General features: G+C 41.1%; 1 protein-coding gene across 1 annotated transcript; it reads right to left on the bottom strand.

Annotated features, from left to right (window-relative positions):
* Positions 1 to 4,837: 4,837 nt before the first annotated feature.
* On the bottom strand, positions 4,838 to 11,863 carry sox18 (SRY-box transcription factor 18). Its single transcript, XM_075475402.1, has 2 exons — positions 11,029 to 11,863; positions 4,838 to 9,690 (listed from the first exon to the last, which is right to left on the bottom strand). The coding sequence occupies exons 1-2, from the start codon at positions 11,432 to 11,434 to the stop codon at positions 8,300 to 8,302; spliced, it is 1,797 nt and encodes a 598-aa protein (XP_075331517.1). The 5' UTR covers positions 11,435 to 11,863; the 3' UTR covers positions 4,838 to 8,299.
* Positions 11,864 to 20,561: the final 8,698 nt, after the last annotated feature.

Below are 20,561 nucleotides of genomic sequence, written 5' to 3'. Positions count from 1 at the left end.
CCAAATGTAGTATTTACTACATGGGCCAATTTAGGTTCATATCTGTTTTGTCCGGGCCAGAAGAATGCCTACAGTGCCGGATCGTTGCCTCAAGTGGCCCACATCCGCATGCTGTCTGGGTTGGTTGGTAGCTGAGCAGGGTTTAGTTTAGCCTGACTACGTCATACTCACGATTCTAGTCAGAATGTGAGTCTGATACCACTCGATAGAGATTTGAGTATGGGGCGTTTCAACCGAACCAGGAGAAAAAATGCCTCTTCGCTCAATTGGATAGACCCACAACCAATCAGAGCAACGTAGTATGTCACGTAGATTAAAGCTGCCGTCGGCAGGTTTTCAAAATTCCGAGTCTAAAGTCGGAAAATTCGAACTGATACAACTTTCAGGTCCCTCCCCCAACCTCTACCAAGCTCCAAACCGCCCCCCAAACCCCTCCCCCTCTGTGGACGAGGTTGTGCACGTGAGTTCACACCAGTGTGCGTGCACTAAAGCTGGGGCAGACTCACGCTCAGCAGCGTGTGCACAAGTTGTGATTGACAGGTAGCGATTCCTCCACCCTAACTTGATTGGTTAAAAACAGCCGGGAGCGCTCGATTTTTGCAAGCATGATTACAGGCTTCAGAGGGAGCTACAGATTTCGTGATTTTTCCTAAACAGCCTATTTAATATTCTACTTCCAGAATCCCATGACAGTTCAAGCTAATATGACTAAAGAAAAGTTGCCGACCGCAGCTTTAAGCGACACACACTTGTTGTAGGAAGGACGGCAAAAACATCTTTTCTATCGACAAAAGCCTTTATCGCGTTCCTCTGTTCGTCTTTCAAAATGAATGCAATGTGGAGATCCTGTAGAACAGACTCGATGGCAGAATCTACACACCCTAGCTCTCCAGCGGCAGCCATGTTTGTTTCAAACGAATTCAAACCAAGCGGTCTTTAATGACGTAGTCGATAATGTCCCTGTTGATCATCTGTCCATCATCGTATAAAGCCCGCCCTGGCAATCTGATTGGGTCGACTGTTTTGATGTCGAGCATAGAGATTTCCCAACTGAGCAGAGCCAGACCGAACTTCCCGACCAAAAATTTTATGGGCGGGGCTAAGTTCGGCTGGCACCCAGGCTAGGTTTAGTTAGGCTCAAGGCTAAAATTTGAGACAGTGTAAGTAAAATTTTCATCTGCTAGTGCATTTGCTACCAGTACATTTATGGATTTAATTCAATCTTACATGTATGGCCATTTTCTTGGGGTGGCTTCAACTCAAACTCTATAAATATAACATGCCCAGGAATAAAAATACATGTTTTCTATTTGTCTAAAGCGAAATGGGAATGTGTCTTTCTTTTTGTTTGTATGAATTTATTTTTGTGAAGGAAAAATACACATTTACTTGTACCACATAATGTGTTTTTAATTACAGTGTATTATACTGTCATAATGATGATTTTTACAATAAGTGTGCTTATTGTTGACTGGGTTTGGGCCATGTACACACAGAATGATATCGATGGGTATAAGAGGTGGAAACAAACTGAGATCATTGGGAATTTCTGTGCATGCTGAAATGCATTCCCCCTAAGAGGCTGACCACAACGAGTCCGGCTCCTTTTTCTCCACAACACTTCTTCCCTATCTATCTATAGCCGCTTTCGGACAGACCGTTCTAAGAAAGTAGTTATCAGAACTACCCTCCTCGAATTTCATTCTGATAACTATCCTTCCCCAGCGGAACTGTTTCAGTCTACATTTGCACATGAGTCGGGACCTGATAGGGACTGATGCGCCGCGCGCAGCCGTCTGCTTCAGTGACGTGTTAGCCGTTAGCCGTTAGCCGTTTAGCGCTACATTCAAACACAAAACAAAACGGTAAAAGTAAGGAGAGTAGAAAAAACACCACCAAGAAGCTAATATGGAGAGCGGGGAGGCCACCGTGTTCATGGTCTGCATGATGGTGATATTAATCATGGACAATCACATCAGGCGTCTAATATCGAGGCTGGAAAAGCTCACAGAGAGAGTCAGGAGACGATACTTTTTCATTTCATGAAGGAAGAAAGGAGAGCAGAGCGCTGCAGACAAATGAGACCAGTGTAAGTTTAACTTATTAAACACCCGCCGGTTGTGTCTGTGTCTATGAGGAAACATTTCAGCCGTGATAGCATGACATGGGGCGTAGCTACCGACCACCACACACCTCCGTTAGATTCGTTCTATAAGAACTATGAAAAGACCCGACCTCGGAGAAGGAGCTAAATAGTTATAGGAACTAAGGGAGAAAGCCCCGAGTTCCTGTATGTCCGAACACGGGAGAAAACGGCCCCGCGGATTAAAAGGTTATTAAAACTGCCAAAGGTTCCTACAGTCCGAAAGCGGCTTATCTATCTATCTATCTATCTATCTATCTATCTATCTATCTATCTATCTGCCTGCCTGCCTGCCTGCCTGCCTGCCTGCCTGCCTGCCTGCCTGCCTGCCTGCCTGCCTGCCTGCCTTCCTTACTTCCTGCCTGCCTGCCTGCCTGCCTGCCTTCCTTCCTTCCTTCCTTCCTTCCTTCCTTCCTTCCTTCCTTCCTTCCTTCCTTCCTTCCTTCCTTCCTTCCTTCCTTCCTTTCTTCCTTCCTTTCTTCCTTCCTTCCTTCCTTCCTTCCTACCTACCTACCTTCTCATCGTATTTTAGTTTTGGATTAGCTTCCTTTTCAGTTGTTGTGTGCTGACATTTTTATCATGTAGTTTTTATAATATATTGTGTATTGTTTCTTTGTGATTGATGGCCATTTTTATTTCCAATTAATTTTTGTTGCTGCTTGCTGTATTGAAGTCCACTTTATTGAAGTTCCTTTTAGGGTGGGTTCTGAAAAAGGGCCTTTTTACAGTGTTCATAACAAAATATTAATGTGTAAAAGCTTTGCTGGTCCACGGAGCAAAACACTGTGTTGTAAGGGCTGGTCATCCAAGAGAATGAAGCAAACGTAGACTATCAACATGCCTGATGCAGGCAGAGAAGACCTTTTTTTATTTAAAGTGCATGTATACACACATCATGTGCACACTTTAGAATGTTGCGTGTGCTCATTTCCAGGCAGGAGAAGGGGAATCCAACCTTGTGTTATCTTTTCCAGTCAGGGCAACAATCAGCCGGGTGAGGTGTTCTCACAAAAATATACACCTCTTCCCCTCTCACTTTCCACACATACGGAGGCACACACACCCTTTCCGAACATCCCAAACTTCCACAGGGGTTTCCTTCTTGTTGCAAACTTTCCTGCCAGTTACCTCAGCAACACACACAGATAACTTAGTTTTCACTGACACAACACGCGAACACACACTGAGAGTCAAGGAAAACATGCAGAAACATGCAGAAACTCGTTGGTTTTTACAGTCCAGTTATGACATATAAAACTATCTGTTCTCAAAACGAGAGATCATTAAATGTGATGGTAATGTGAAATGAAGCAAAACAGAGACGAGGATCAGGGATTAAAATGAATTCAAATGTTAGGAGATGGAGAACAGGATATTCTGTGAAAAAAGAGCCGGAAAGAGAAAAAAATGGATGTACAAAGAAAACAAGGCAGAGGTTTGTGAGAGGAAAAAAGAATTGCATAAAGAAGAGTACATGGGGTTTTGACAGATGGCAGGGTAAATGCAAAAAGAGAGAAAACTGGGAAAGAATGATGTGAAGAAACAAGAGGTCGTAATGAAACTAGCGTCAAAAATGAAATGACTGTGGGGCTGAGGTAAATAGACAGGGAGAGCAAGGGAGTAAAGAACGAAAGATGAAACATGCCATTAAAAGAATAAAATGTGAAAAATGGGCCTAAATTTTTCTTTTTTTCGTTTAAATGGAGTTGTGTGAAGTCCATTTGATTAAGTTACTGTCTTAACTGCAGTAGACAAACAGCTGTTGAGATGAGGGCTGCCAGAAGAAACAACTGGATGTCACTGGGATGCACTTGTCTTATAGTTAATAAGAACAGAGAGGTGGCACCTGAGAGCTGCAGCTTTCACTGTGGACGTTACAGAATACAACTAAAAGCTCGACAGGTATCGTGTTATCACTGCATTTTTAGCAGCTGTTTTGGTCAAATTGTTGTCATTAAAGTTGATCAGTCCATCTGTCCTGGTTCCATCAGTTTTTCCCCTCACAACTGGGTCAGCCATTTCAGTATGAAACAGCTGACCAGCTTTGTAGATGGGAATACAATAACCGAAAACATTTAGAATGAAATGGACTGAACTGGATATATTGGGCTGTATTAAATTGCTCTTTATTGAACTTATGTACTTTCTCTGTAACGTGCTGAGACCACTCAAGTTGTGAATTGGCACTGTATGAATAAATGGAAAAGAGTGCTCAGAGCTGACATGATAGGTGGTGCAGTTTGTTAGAGCGGCATTATTTTTGTCATGAATATTGATTGTAGAAGAATAATTACAAAAGCTAGGGAAAAATCAACATTACAATGAATACTTTAAGTATTTTATATTGTCCCATTTGTTGTGCTGTTGCTTACTGAATTTGAGAAAGATTTTTAGGTAGAAAATGAAAAAAACGGCCTTGTGCTCGTGGGACACAGAAATCTCTACAGTGGTGATTTTTAAACAGCACAGCTGAGTGTAAACTGTAGGCATTAAAGTTTAACACCAGCCTACTATTCTTCTAGTTTTCAACTGATCTTTTTTATTCAACAACTAATACAATCTCTCTTTTAATGACAGTTATTCTTGGTCTAATCACAGATATGTGTCACTCAACATGAAAACATTTGGCCAGAAATGCTTTAAAGAATGGAACTTTACTTGTGAAGTCATTGAACACTTTAATGCACATGCAGACAGATTCAAAAGCATTTATTTGGTGGAATTATTGTTAGCAATGAAACATTTACAGACAGGCTACATTTTTTTAATACACAAACAAAAACATTTTCTGCTCTCAAAAAATTTGAAAAGTGATCCCAGTCAGGCAGATTTAGAGGCATCGCTGTGAAATTTCTGGGAAATCTTGCTTTTAATTCTTTGTTATATGACTGCTGAGAAAATGTCCTTTGATTGAATCCCAAAATCTTGGCTGTTTTTTTTCCTTCTTCAGATAATTATTACCAAAAGCCTCAGTGTTATTGCACAGCTCCAAAAAACATCTTTGAACATTGTTTTTTTCTCTCTGAAGTCTTTGTGTGTCACAGTAAATTAAAGAGAGTTCGATGTCAACGGAAAGGAATGTCAAATGCAAATGCAAAAGTTTTTTTTATACTTTAGTTTAACTTGTGCTTCACTGTGGCTCCATCCTTGAGGAGAAATGTTTGGAAAAATCTGTTATTACTCTGTTTTCAACCAATGCCCACCCCAAGGAGCAGAATGGTAAATGTAACTGGTTGTATTGCACAGGATACTGGATTTTATTCTACTGTTTCATGTAGATGTCAAAGAAAAAGAAAGAAAGAAACAAGCATTGTCTTTAAGCCTAATGAAGAACAGATGCAGGATCAATCTTTGAAGGGAGACTCCTTGTTTTTGCTTCCACTGTACAACTAAAATAGGAAAGCAAGAACTCCACAAGGGCAACAAGGGTTGATTCTCATTTTCTTAGTGCAACAAAAAACTATGTTTAATCAATTTTAAATGCTGCCATTTATAAATGAGTCTGGTTTTAAAAAAAGATGCAACACTGAAGACCCACAGAGATCAACAAAATATCTTTACAATTTCCTTCTGATGGTAAATTCGTATTGGAATATTAGCAACAAATACCAGTTGAGACACAATACTATTTTAATTTGTATATCTGGTTTAAGAGAAGCAGTGTGTCAGGATGTGATAAGACCAGCAAAACCTCTATTTACCACTTGTATCTCAGATATTTCTTCCACATACAAACAGAGAACCACAGAGACATTACAATTTTTTGGTAAATGGAACAGTGATAACACCACACAGCTCCCTTCATAACCAGTTCAACACTTATGTTGCACAGATTTTCTAAAAGCTCTGTTCTTTAGCTGAGCTGTGCTAAATGCCCAAGAGGTAAAAAAAATAGTCTAATCATCACACTCAGCAAGAAAGCTGGTAAGTTTAACTCCTAATTAGTTTTCCTTTAGGAAAAATAAGCCTATAAAACAACAAAAACACATCCTTTCTGTACAAAAAACACATTTCAAATTATACACATTTGATTTTTCATAAGTAGTGTTCCTCGTATACAGCTAATACATCAAACCCAGTGCAAAGAAAATATTTCATAGTCTCCATTTTTCCTTCACATATTGCCAAGAAGCATTGCATCTAAATGTACAGTAAATGGCTACATGAAACCAAGGTTTCCAAAAATTCGAACATAATGAATGTATACATTGCATACCAACATTTTGTTGGATAAGGCTGATCTGAATGAATTAGCAATTAGTGAAAATAACTTTTGAGGGTGAACTACAACCTAAAGTTAGGGCATTTTCATGATACACCATATCTAACTTGTTCCAGAAGCAGGCAACCTTAGAACCTGAGCTACTGTTATTTGTAGACCAAAGTATTTAACTTGGAAAATTACAATTTGTTGAAACAAGTGATATGTTTGTTATACCACAGAGGCTTTGTGGTAAGAAAGAATGCTCTTTGAATCATCAGCATTTGCCAGGAAGCAAAACAAGTTCAAATGAGCAGATTTCTACATGGATCCTGGCATGAGGCCCCACCATAGGCTGAGCCACAACAGGAATTGCATGCATCACAGTTAAAGAAAACCCATCCCAGCATGTAAAACATAGTTTGTAGGAGGCATCAGTGGTCTGCTCTGGATAGGTATCCAAGGTTTTCCCGACAAAACCTCTAAGATATATGTGGAGGCGGGAAGTCTCTCCAACTTTCTGTCTTTGATTGATGAAATCTGTCAATCTTGGCATGATATGTCAAATATAATAAGAGATGATCGTGAAATGCAAAATTGTATTGTTTTTTGTGATAGACAGTGTACTAACAGTGTAATAAAATTAAAAAATATATTTTTGACATATTCGCTAGCCTTTGTAGCTGTGTAGCCATCATACAAATTTATGAGCCATAAATTAATCTAACTTTTGATCAAATCTCCTAGTGTTTTAATAATGAGACTAAAACCAAGAAGTAGCCCCTTTAATCGGAAAAAATATCACTGTGTTCATTCAGTGTTCAATCATTCAGCCCTTAAAAGAGTTGTAGAATTGCCTTAAATCTTCCCTCTGTTCATCTGCCAAGAGCACAAAGACCCGAAAAACAAAACCTGAGTGAAGCGCAATGTCATATGAAGAGTCCGTGTGGCTCCAGAAACAACATCTAAATGAAAAATGTTCAGGTGTTTTCTTTTTTAGAGAGATAATCTAGTTAGCTACCCACAGTGTTAGATGCCTTGCTAGCTAATGCGTCACTGAATGAACAGATTTAGTCACTCAACGAAATGAAGCGTTCCAGAGCCTCTTTCCACACGTAATAAAACAGAGACATCCCATCAAATCCTACAAACCCTCCTGTGGGTCGTAGTGGCCTCTGCTAGCAAGTTACCTTACTGAGCTTCCAAAGTTCAAACTAGCAAAAACCTAGTCCTCTTGTGTTTATCTTGAATGTTGCTTTTAAGTGTTGCTAAGTTGGAGAGTTTCTCATCTGTTGAGCTTCTGCAGCCAGATTGGTGCACCTGTTGGTGCCAAATCTATATCTCATAGAACACACTGGAGAGATTCAGCCACTTCTAACTTTCTCTGAGTGATTATCTTAAATCTAACAACCAAAACCTTCTTCCACTTTAGTGAATCTCTTAAAAAAAAAAAAAAAAAAAAAAAAAAAAAAAAGCTTTTATGTGAGCAGAGTAGAAGCCTTGGATGCTTTCAAATGGACCAAATACTTAGTCTTAGGAGATGCTTTCCAGTCCTAATTATTGGCTTTTTTTTACCCTCTGACAACAGAAACTGAAAATAAATGAGAGCATTATTTTAGGTCTTCACAGAAAGTGTATGTGAGCACAGAGAGTAGCAGAGGAGAGAAGAGATAGAAAAGGCTGAAAGCAAGCAGAGTGCAAATGATAACATCATGGATATCTTAATTAGTGCACGATGTCTTCTAACAACATATAGCGCCTTATATATAGCAGACTTTAGTGACATTGCATTAGAAATTGTTGGCAACACTGTTGTCAGCTCCACTCAGCGTAAGTGAAAGATGAAACAACTTACTGGCATTCTTTCTCCCTGTCGTGTCACACAATAATTCAAATGAACAAAATGAAATGATGTTCAAGCCGGTGCGTGCTGTGTGAGAGATGAGATCATGTTTTCATCCAGTGATGCAGGCACTGTAGTAGACAGCACTGCTGGCATCAGAAAGAGCCGATATCAGAGGGCTGCTCCCATCTTCGCAGCCACCAGCACCACTCATGACACTCACATCCCTGTTAATCATACTGCTAACAGTGCTGTTATTGCTGCTACCTGCATTACAACTACTACTCCCACCCTGGACTTTTGACCCACCGCCACACCCCCCACCAAGTCCATAGGCCTCCTCTCGATTCCTTTCAATATTTACATACTGGTCAAATTCATGCCTGTCCACCTCGGACCAGAATTCAGCAGAAGAAGACCCCATGTGACCAGTAACCTCAAGATTTGAGTGGTCTAAGTGCACAGAGCGAGAGAAGGTTGATGGAGGGGGCCCACATGAGGATGAGCAGGAAGTTAGAGAAGTTTCAGGAGGAGGTGAAAGCTGCCCCAGATGAGAGGAAGTGAAATGGGTAGCACTCTGGAGGCCATTTCCATACATCTGGCTGAAGTAACTGACAGGAGCAGTGCTCAGGGTGGTGTGCTGGCATTTCACCGCCTCCGGAATGCTGATGGAGGGATGGGGATAGGAAACAGGGGAGGACGAGTCTGGGAGAGAAGGTGGGCACTTGACTTGACTCCTTAAGGAGACTTGGTGACTGGAAGCATTAGTGATATTTAACTTGGAGCCGGCCGACGTAAGAGAGCTAAGGCCTGAGGTCATATTTGATTCAACAGAACTTATTCTTGGATCGAGCCTGGGGTTTCTGCCAGTACTAATACAGGAATTCATACTATTGCTTAAACTCGTGCTAACATTCACTCCGGAACCCTGACCATGTACGGAAGTGTGGTGACTGTGGGTGTTGTACTGATGGCTGTAATGCTGGTTGTGATGGTGGAGATGGTGGTGGTACCCACTCCAGCCTGCTATTCCAGCCTCCTCTTGCATATGTTGGGGGAAAAAAACAGATTCTCCACCTCCATCCTCTAAAACGTCCAGAGGGGACATCTCTGGAGTGGGCAAGCCAAAGCTCTCCAGCTCTGGGTGTCCTGGAGCCTGGAGGTCTCTAAAATGCCCCACAGATGGCAATAGGTGGTGGGGGTGGGGATGATGATGATGATGATGATGATGCGTGCCTGGATGTCCATAAGCAGAAGCTCCAGACATGTTTTCTGCTCCCAAAGGGTTGACACCAGGTCCCAAACCGAGGCCTGGTGCCCCTCCTTGGGCTAAGCTGTGCAGCAGGAGCCCCGGTTCAACCCGTTTCAGCTTTTTGGTGGTCTTCTTGCGGCGAGGCCTGTACTTATAGTGGGGGTGGTCCTGGAGGTGTTGGACACGGAGACGCTCTGCTTCTTCTACAAATGGTCGCTTGTCTGTGGCACTCAAGGCCTTCCATGACTGACCTGGAGAATGTGAAGAAGACAAATCAATGAACAATGAAATGAATAATAATAAAGACAGTATTTATTCATTCAAGACTTCTGAACTGCATTCATATTTCTAAGTGTTAGCTCGTGAGACACTTGTAAACTGTCTGCATCTCCACATGTCACAGCACTGATCAGAAGTCCCACAAACAGAGCACAAACACATTTTTTCAGGGGCTTGTAATGCACTCTGGTGTGGAGGCTTTTGAAAACGCACAAGCTTTTATCTTATTGCCAATGATTTGATGTATTTATACATTGTATTAGTGCTGAAATTCATAGTTTGTCTTGTGGTTGTCGATGCCAGCAGCATTGAGATCCGCAAAGCAAACTTTCCTCCAGAAACGTTATGGTTTGAATTTAAGTGACTCTGAAAATGTTCAGATGCAGATGAGCTCCAGCTGTCCAGTGTGATTGTACTGATCAGCTCTGAGTGTTAGTGTGAAACGTGCATGAACGGGATCTTTGGGCTCCAATTAAAAATGTTAACAGAAAACTAAGATAATTTATATTTTACACACAAAACAGAGTTTCACCTATCTCTAAATGAATGATGGCGATATAAACATTTCATGCACGTTAGTCTGTTAGTCCACACACTTCATTTCTCTTCTATCTCAAATGTTTTGGATCAAACTTTCACCTCCTGGATAGTTAAGAAATGCTCATAAAAAGTTTCCTTCTCAGGGAATAACAGCAATTGTGGTCGGCCTGTCTGCTCCACTGGATTCCACATTTTGACAAACTATTGAGTTTGGATTATAATGGGCACATGCACAGACAGAAGAGAAGTGATTTATGAGTGGTTTTGGAAAGTTTCTAAGAATATTTGGGGATATTTTTTTAGTTTTCGGCTTTACAAAGAAAAACAACCAATATATTTAAAAACTATTACACATTAGAAGTAAGTTATGCACTCAAGGTCACAGTAATTGTTTTGATATGTGTATCTTGGTGTTAATTTCTTTATCCATCTGAAATAATGTAACTCTCTGAATAACATGTGAAACTGTACAGTTGTTTTTCAGCCAATCATTATTTGTTACAGATGTCAGCTGAAGCAGCTAAAACTGAACTGGTCGACACTTCAAAATCCCTCGAATAAGTAGATAATCACGCAAGTAAATAATCTTGAAATGTTCACTGATTCAACATAAGATAACAATCTAACACAAAAAGTACTATATTCTATTCTTTTTTTAAAAATGCACTGACCCATTTTAATTGATTGAATCACTGATAAACAAAGGAATCATATTCCATTAGTGTTATTTAGACTAAGCTGCTTTGAGGCTGAAATGGTGTTTGTCTTACCGAGCATCTTGCTGAGAACAGCGTTGTGCAGGTCAGGGTTCTGTAGGGCAAGTCGCTTCCTCTCATCTTTGGCCCAGACCATGAAGGCATTCATGGGCCTGCGGATCCTTTGCTCGCCACCCACAGCTTTCTCATCACCCGGGCCTACTGACATGCCTCCTCCCTGGGTCAGATCCGGACTCTGTCCCCCGGATCTGGCTGTTAAAGCAATCCTGGGTTCTGCTCTCCTCATGTTCCCTGTTCCGAGGACATCGGGAGAACTACAGTCTTCAGAGAGGCTCTGCTCAAAACCCATTTCAGGTTCAGAGCGAGGACTTGGGGTCTCCGACGTCCAGGGGGCTTCGAGAGCGATCTGGTTCTGACGCAGAGGAGTCTCTGTGGACAAGTTGGGCTCCGTTAGATTCATTCCAGACCCGAGCTCGGATTGAACTTTTAGTCCAAGTAAAATTCTGAAAACGTCTGTCTTGGTTTGTTTGGTTGCAAACCTTTTGAAAAAAACTTGAATTCAAAATGTTTCAAATGGCAAATAAATGAGGGATCAAGAGAGGAATCTGATGGATTTGGAGCACAAATCCCAAAGCAAAGCATCGAGATCTGAGAGGAGGGAGATGACAGGAAAGAAAGAGAAAACAAACAAGTTGTGGTGCAGGATATTCTCCTAAAAAAAAAGTCCACAGTAACTCGGCCTCTTTCTTTTGTCCACTGTGTTTTTTTCCCTGAAAAGACAACAGCTCTTGTTTGGAGTGTGTGGTGCGGCGGTCGGTCCAGAGCTGGATTTTCCTCTGTCAGTGAGGCCGTCCGACACACAGTCTCTCTTTCTGTCCACCTTGTTTGAAAGTTTTGAAACTTGTGGCCAGATTTAACCGACCCATGCTGTGTATATATACCACACCCTGACCAATCAGATAAATATATAGCAGGGGATTTAACCAATGAGATGCCAGGCAGCTGCAAGGGGAAGGAACAAGCGTATGTGAGAGACACAGCATGGAAGGTTCAACACCCCCCCCTCCCTTTCCTCCACTTCAACTGCCACCCTTTCCTCCCCCTTAAAGCTTTGCACACACACACACACACACACACACACACACACACACCCTGTCCGCCTGTATGTGGAGATGTAATCAGAGAGCTTCCATTGTTTTTGTCCAACTGAGACTGGAGCGTCTCACACTCACCCACACACACACAAACTGAAACAATCCTGTGCACACACACACAAAAACATGCACCAATAATCATGAAAACTGCATAAATGCATAAAACTGAGAGATGATCATTTCCAATTAGCTTTGCTTACAAATGAAAGACAAAACATCTCGGCCCCGTTAGCGATAGCATGTACTTCTGCGAGTGTTCCGGCAGCCGTGCAGTGTGTGTGTGTGTGTGTGTGTGTGTGTGTGTGTGTGTGTGTGTGTGTGTGTGCCTGAGAGTATATGAGGGCAGGACAGCGGTAACGCAGTCCACCGCAGCTCCAACCAGAACGATTAGGGGCTGAGATTAACAACAAGTCACTGGCAGAGAGGGTCCACTGGGTGGGTGTGGGAGGTGGGGGTGCAATGGGGACACAGTGTACCCTGACAGTCAATTCTATAGGTCGGATTGGGATATAGGGTTACATTTACTGACTGAATGATCAGTTGATTGTTAGGTTTATAAAAATATAGAAACTTGCTGCTCTGGCTGCATGAATAGAAGGGGGGGCTGCTTTTTCTCACCGTGAAATGTTGAACTTCAGGACTGTTGGTCAAACAAAACAGGAAAACTAAAGATAAACTCTTCAGATTTCACAGCTGAAAATACATCAAGTAAGTCAGAGGAACAACATGGATGACCGAGAACTCGTGCATATTCTGCAGACGCATGACTGAGTTTCAGTGCTGGTCAGAACTTCGGAAATCAGAAATATAACCATGTTACCGACGTATTATTTTGGATTGAAAAAAAGTACTCCAAACAGATGCCTTCTAAACATATGAATAAGAATGATAACAAAGTACATTTGAACAGGGTTAGAATGTGTGGTTTTACCACTGAAACAGTGCAAAGATGAACTATTGTCAAGTACATGAAGCTGAAAGGAAAGACTGATCCTTTACAGAAAGACTTTGTCTCAGGAACCTTTTTAACTTTATATTATAAAGACATGTCCCCAGTAACAGTAGACCGAGCACACTCACACAGATCTGCACACACACACGCACACACACACACACACACACACACACACACACACACACACAGGCTCTTTCCTCCCCACACCCAGCTCCATGGGAGGCTCCTGTGGCGTCTCAGATCCTCTCGCTCGACCAACCAGGAACTACTCCCACTTACCGCTGTTATCTTAAGTCTGATGTGATTGTTTGTGTTCATGTGTGTCTCTTTATGTCAGAACTTAAAGTGAGTGTTAGGCATTGTAAAAGGGTCCTTGGTATGTATCAAAACAGTCCACATAGCTGCGAGTCTTAGTTGTCAATGTTTAGCTTCTCTTTGAGCTTTTATTCTGGTTCATCTTTTCAGTTGTTCTCAGAGTGGATGTAGTCTGAGATGTCTCTGCAGTGCAGGCATCAGGGATGCTGCAGGAGTTACAACAAATAAATGATAATTAAGCAGAAAGAACGTGGGACACAACAGCAACTCTAAAACATTATCCAAAAAGGTTGGCTCAAACAAACTTGCTTTATTGAAAACTCTTGAGATAGATGTGATAGACAGTCGTGATACATCCAGGGAAATTTCATCACAATCCACCCAGTTGATAAAGATATATGCCATTTACCAATAATTTGTCAATAATGTCACAAATGACTACTTTATGTGTAAATTGTATTTGTTTTGCTAATGGCAATAGAAACTGGGGTGTCCTGATTTTTAAAAAAAGAAAACGTTTAATCCATAATTAAGGTAATATTCTCCAACTCTTCTGTTCTCGTCTAATATCAGAACCTCATTCTGGTTCTAATCTCTGACTGTCAGATGTTTTTGTGACAAAATGAGTTGAATGTGTGTGAGACAGTGTCGCAGTACCACACCTTTGCCACAAAGGAAATTTGGCAGCAACTACAGACTTTGTGGCGAGAAAGAAAAGAGAGAGACAGAGACGGCGAGAGAAGGAGGGGGGGGACATGGCAGGAGGGAACATTTTTTCTTACAACCTCCGATGCTACACACACACTCACCATCACACACACACACACACACACACAAACAAACACGCACCCACATTCTGAACAAAAACCCAGGACACAATGGCATCGTAATGGGTGTGTTTACTGGTGTGTGTGTGTGTGTGTGTGTGTGCGCGCGTGTGTTATGTGTGGGAGAGGTCATGTTCACACAACATTCTATTTTCGAACACGCAGAAGGAGGGAAATGTGTGTGATGATAGATGGGAGACACACACATACACACCATTAACATGGGTCGCTACGGGAATCCCCCACCTTTATCACCCACTGACACACACACACACACACACACACACACTTGCATAATTCATAAGACAAGCAACCAAACACATTCTCGCTCACATGAGCCATATCACCCTTTACTTTTAGATATTGGATTAGGAGGCCTTTATGATAAGAATGCAAAAAGACTGTCATGGTAACCAACTATTTACAAGCTGACTGATCTAAATAAACATTAGTGTAGCACTAGAAGATGTGGATTAACTTCAAGCAACCAGACAATGTAAGCAGACATGTACAGCTCAGCCCTACTCATTCGTTTAGGAAGTATTCGGTGTTAAACAGAATAATTGGATGGCTGAGGGGATCCCCAACATGATTGGAAATCATCCTCATTGGAAGCATGAGTGTGTGCACCAACTTTGAGGAAAATCCATCCAAAAGTCGTTAAGACACAACACAAATGACAGCATTAAGATGGCACTAGAGTCAGGAGACCACCAAAGTCAGTAGAGTTATCTTTGGGGAACCATGAAACGTAAATATAGTTATTTAAATATGCTATTTCAGTGAGTCATACAAGTGATGAGACTAAAATATGGTCATAGAAAAGTCACAACATCCACCCAAAAGGATTTTAATTAAGATGTCTGTGTAGCATACCCCAAAAGAGATGTCAAACTAAAAAATTAAAAACTGGAAAAAGTACAGAGTAAGTCATTTTGGGTTGTTGATGGCGGTGGAGGACCTACAATTTTCTGCTTTTACATTAAGTTTATTTTAGTGAGAGTAATGGTTGTTTTTTCCCAGCTTTCAGCCTTAACATGCTGACACTGCATGAACAATCCTTGTTATACTCTTTTGTAATTACGTTTTTTTTCTCCAAGCGTCTCTGCCATGATGAGTGGACTGAGTGTTTCACAATCAAACAAACTCATTCAAAAGCCACAGTACAATTCAAGAGATGTTGCTGACTGAGAAAACAAGTCTGTTTTTTCCCTAATTTTGCTTGTGTTATATGTCTGCACGTTCATTTATGAGTTTATGTTTGAGGTTTTATGATTCAGAAATGCATGGGTGTGATAGAAACAATAAACTCTTTCTCACTTTGAACTTGAGGTTGGCACAGACCCTAACATGCAGAGTTGTTTAAGAAAGCTGAGGAGGATAAAAATCCATCTAAAGTTGATTTGAAAAATTTCAGACATGTATGAATGTGCAAAATTGAGTTGCTTTTTTTTGTTCTTTTTCTTACAACAAAATGAAGTTCAGTTTTTTCCTCTTGAGGCAGCATTGAAATGATGAACACAAACTAAAATTAAGGACATTTTTTCTCTCTTGTTTAGCGTGGGAATCTATGTTAACTGAACATTGTTCTTACATAATTTAGTTAACTGTACTTGGTTAATAGCACATCTATTCCTTATTAGCTTTTGCTGAGTTATAGTTAATTGTATTTGTAAGTGTACCATAGAATCAGTGAATTTCAAATAAGGTTCAAACTGTTGTATGTCTTCCAGAATAGACAGATAGGTGGGGTGGCATATTAGAACATGATCTACCACATCTTGGTACGCATGTGCAATCTTCACCTGTCATGGTGAAAACAACATGAATGGCATACTTCAAGTTACAAACAAGATAAAAAATCTTTCATCTTGACAAATGACAAGGAAAAACAAATAGACTCATAGGCATCCACATCAAGAAATGAATCATTTAAGTGTGTCATACCAGAAAACGTGTCATTTGTGTGTATCCACATCTGCAAAATGTTGTGGAGGCAAAACCCATGGTTGGACATTAAGAGGTGGCGATGTGTCCAGAGGCTGTTGTTCTGTGAAGGGCAATGTCAAAGTGATATGACGGGAACCATGAATAATCATGTATATTTTTCTAACCCTAACAGTGGATCTTGTTCCATCATGTATATTACTTCCTAAACATGTATTTTTAACTCTTAACTAACAATTTGCGAATGAGAGTGAAGCAGAAAAGTGAAAAGACTGTGGAAAACACAACTTGGGATGGGTCTCAGACGCTGGGTCTGTAACATCACACTCAGTGGGTCTACATGGTGAGATTAATTCGATTATAGCTATAGTTGGGTTATGCTCCTTACTTGAGCGAGGGTAATTCTCCTTGGATATCTGGCGGTGAATGAATGGGATCAGAGGCACAAAGCATGTCGTACCCCGGTATGATAGGTGGCGCTGTACCCATTCCAACTGTTGCTAATAGAGCCACTTCCTGTTGACCTCTTCACCACCAACAACAACAACAACAAACTCAGGCATTGGAGAAAGATGGAGAACGCAGAGCCAGATGAAGCTACGTCCCTCTACATTTGGTCTGTGATGAGCTGCTTGTTGCACAAACTCGATGCCCAACGGAGCATTCTCCATCGCGTTGTTTGTTTCTTTCTGACGGCGACAACAACAGGAATATCGTCTCCTTTGACTTCCGGTTCCCGACCCCGGGAAAACATCTGGAGCATGCGCAGAACGCAAAATTCACCACGTGCTTCACCGTCTACAAGCAGGTTTAATTTGACTTTCAACCGAGTTATCTCGGGGTCTTAATCCGATCCGATCTAATATCTTGTCAGATTAAGGTGTCTACATGCACTTAATAACTCAGTCTGATTGTAATTTAGCCAATAATCTGATCCTTTCAGTGCCATGTAACCCTGTCTCTGTAGAAAAATGAACAAGGGAAAGGTAGTTACTGTGCATGTTTTTAGCTTTCATTGTGAAACTGCAATTTTTTGCTCTAAACAAATGTCACTGTTACACATCTGTTATGACAGTTGATCATTTACAGCACGTAATGAAACAAGGCTTTGGCAAAAAACAGATCCTTGTTTGTTTAACATATACCACAATTCTTTGTGAAGAACTTATCTCTGCTTGAAAATCCATAAAAGCTCCTAAACAAGAAAGCTTATTTAACTTAACAATATATATATATAAATAGGGCTGTCAATTGATTAAAATATTTAATTAGGATTAATCTGTATATTGTTCATAGTTAACTTGTGATTAATCACAAACTATATGTTTTAATATATATTTTAACGTAATTTCATTGTAATCATAATCCAATCAAATCTAATTAATTAATTAATATAAAAAAATCCAATTCATTCATATAGAGCCAATTGAAAAAAAACTTCCTAGCTTTCCTAACCAACAGATTGCACTGAAACTTGTCTTCAGTCGAATCTCCCGTCCTGAGCGTGCCTGAGGCGACTGTGGAGAGAAACGACTCCCTTTGAACAGGAAGAAACCTCTGGCAGAACCAGACTCAGGAAGGGTGGCCATCCGCCTCCACCAGCTGGGGTTTGAGAAGACAGAAAGGAGGGGACAACAAACACTGTAACACCATTCAAAGGATACCTGTTGGAACAGGGAAACACCAGTTAATGACCACAATAATGCCAAATAATGTCATATGAGAAATTAAACATCCCTAACTATAAGCTTTATCAGAAAGGAAAGTTTTAAGCCTGATCTTAAAGGTAGAGAGGGTGTCTGCTTCCTGAAGCCAAACTGGCAGCTGGTTCCACAGAGAGGGGCCTGATAACTGAAGGCTCTGCCTCCCAAACTGGCAGCTGGTTCCACAGAGAGGGGCCTGATAACTGAAGGCTCTGCCTGCCATTCTACTTTTAGAAACTCTGAGACAGGAGAAATGTTCTGTTTTTATAACGCGAGTCCGTACTGTAGCTGCTGTGTTTTGGATGAACAAAAGAATTCAGGGAAATATTTGGACATGCTAGAAAAGCTAGATTTTTATACCTGTTTACAATCAACCATTTGTTTTGAATGCTGTGTCCAATGCGTAGAGTGAAGTACCTTCCAGCGAAGTTAGTATATCAGCATCTTTAAACTTAAACTATCAGAGGCAGTTTGCATCCGGTTTCTTTCTCAACGATCTGTCTGTCTCTCCGTGTATCTATTCAAAGCCTTCAGCTAAGCTTATCGTTTCTTATCCTGTAATTATAATGCACTGTAGCACCACAAGACATTATACGACCTTTCCCACCAAACACAAGGCCTCTGTTCTCCAGCTGAACACTTGTTTTTGTCTCTCATCTTTTCTGTGCTGTTGTCTTCTTTTTCTCATGGCCCCTGTCATTATTCAGTTTTACTTTCATTGACTCTCACGCTATCATTCTGACTACATATCTTCCCTTACAGAAGTATTCAAATCTTTCAGTCTTATCCTGTTGTTTTTTTTCTCAGATCTTACAGTAAATCTTTTCATTTTTGTATTTTAATTTTCTTCAAACTCATTTCAAATTCAGTTCTCAGGAAATCAGAAAACATTTTTTTTTTGGGGGGGGGGGACTTTTTATGCCTTTAATGGATAGACAGTTGGAGAGAGAGACAGGAAGCAGGGGGCAGAGAGATGGGGAAGACATGCAGTAAAGGGCCGCTCGGTGCGGGACTCGAACCGGGGCCAGCTGCAGCGAGGACTATAGCCTCTGTACATGGGGCGGCTGCTTAACCCACTACGCCACCGACCGCCCCACATTTTTTTATGGATAAGTAACACGCGGTGGAAACAGATTCAAGAATATAGCTGTGATGCATTGTTGGGAAAATTACCTTTGGACCATACAATGTTGTGATTAAGATTATATGAGTCATCTTATGCAGGTCAGAGTTGTGCTGTTTCAGACAGGATTCGCTCAAATTCTGGTCTTCCTCTTGCTTTTCATTATGAAAATGAACAGTGTTTACAATGACCTAAACTTTGATTCCTTAACATATGACCTGAACCCAGTTGGTGTAATTTTAATATCAAGATGAAGGCCAATAAATCGGTTTGGTAATAAGAAAATAAATCAAAATCAGAAATTAGTTTTCTGGTATAAAAGTAATAGAGTACAAACAAGAACTCATTGTTGCTAAGGCAACACAATGTTCCACGGAGCAATTTTGTCAGAATGCAAAACAATGTGATGAAATTAGGCTCATTGCAGCACAGGTCACTGGCCCACTGGCTCAACATGGCAACGTTAGACTTTTACAGTTTCTGATAGAAAATGTAGTTCAGTTTCCCTCTTTATTGAGAATTTGCATAATTTGTATGGCATTTTTTCCTATCTAATACAGGAACAATGTAGAAAGACAGGAAACAAGCAGAGATAAGGACTTACAAGAAAAATCCCGAGCAGGATACAGGAAAGATAGGTGCATGCCACAAAACTGCAACATTCACTGTTTTAATCTTAGGGACAATATACCCACCCACCAGTTGCCATTGGTTTTTTTTTTCATCATTTGAGTATGTGTCATTCAAAATGGAGATAAAACAATCTTCCATACTTTATATCACCATTTACAAACCACCACAGAATCGTTTTATTGATGATTTTACTGAACTACTTTCAATTGTGTGCACTGCTTTTGACTGTTTGGTCATAACAGGGGACTTGAATGTGCATGTGGATGTAGCCCATAACAAGCAAGCTAAAGAGCTCACTGCTGCCCTTGAAATGTTTGGTCTAAAGGCTGATTTATGGTCACCTACGGAGAGCCCTCTCCATCAACGGAGACCCTCCCGGAGACGCTCTCCGTCGCTTGCGTGCGTCGGCCAAAATTCCTATCTATCCGTCGAGGCGACGTGTGATTGTGATTGGTCGGCTAACAACATCATTTCCGGAGTCACTTTTCCGGTTTAGCACCTTCCTCTCAGAACAACAACACCGCCATCTTTGAAAGAGTTTACTGTGTGCCGGGCGACATTTGGTCAAAATTATTTGCATTTCAAAATCAACACGCTCCAACTCCAACAACAGTCTTTCTCTCTCGGTCGCCATCGTTCACTGTGAGGAGTGGAACGGAGCCGGAAGGGGAACAATCAATCAACCACTTTCACCATAGACGTCGCCAGATTGGGTCGTCTAACGTAGCGCCGCCTACTGATCAGGAGGTGAACTGCCTTGCGTATCCGACAGCCCGACGGAGAACTTTGAAAGGATGAAGAGCCTCTCCGTGACTACGGAGACGGATAGCGATGGAGAAGCATACCGAGGCCTTAACTCAGAATATGACTGAGCCCACCCACAGCAGAGGGTTCACTCCAGATGTGTTCATTTCAAAGGGTGTTGTTTGA

This window comes from Odontesthes bonariensis, chromosome 10 (assembly GCF_027942865.1).
Source record: "Odontesthes bonariensis isolate fOdoBon6 chromosome 10, fOdoBon6.hap1, whole genome shotgun sequence".
Classification (NCBI taxonomy): domain Eukaryota; kingdom Metazoa; phylum Chordata; class Actinopteri; order Atheriniformes; family Atherinopsidae; genus Odontesthes; species Odontesthes bonariensis.
The sequence above is the reverse complement of the archived record's forward strand: the minus strand, read 5'-3'. Positions and strand labels throughout refer to the sequence as shown.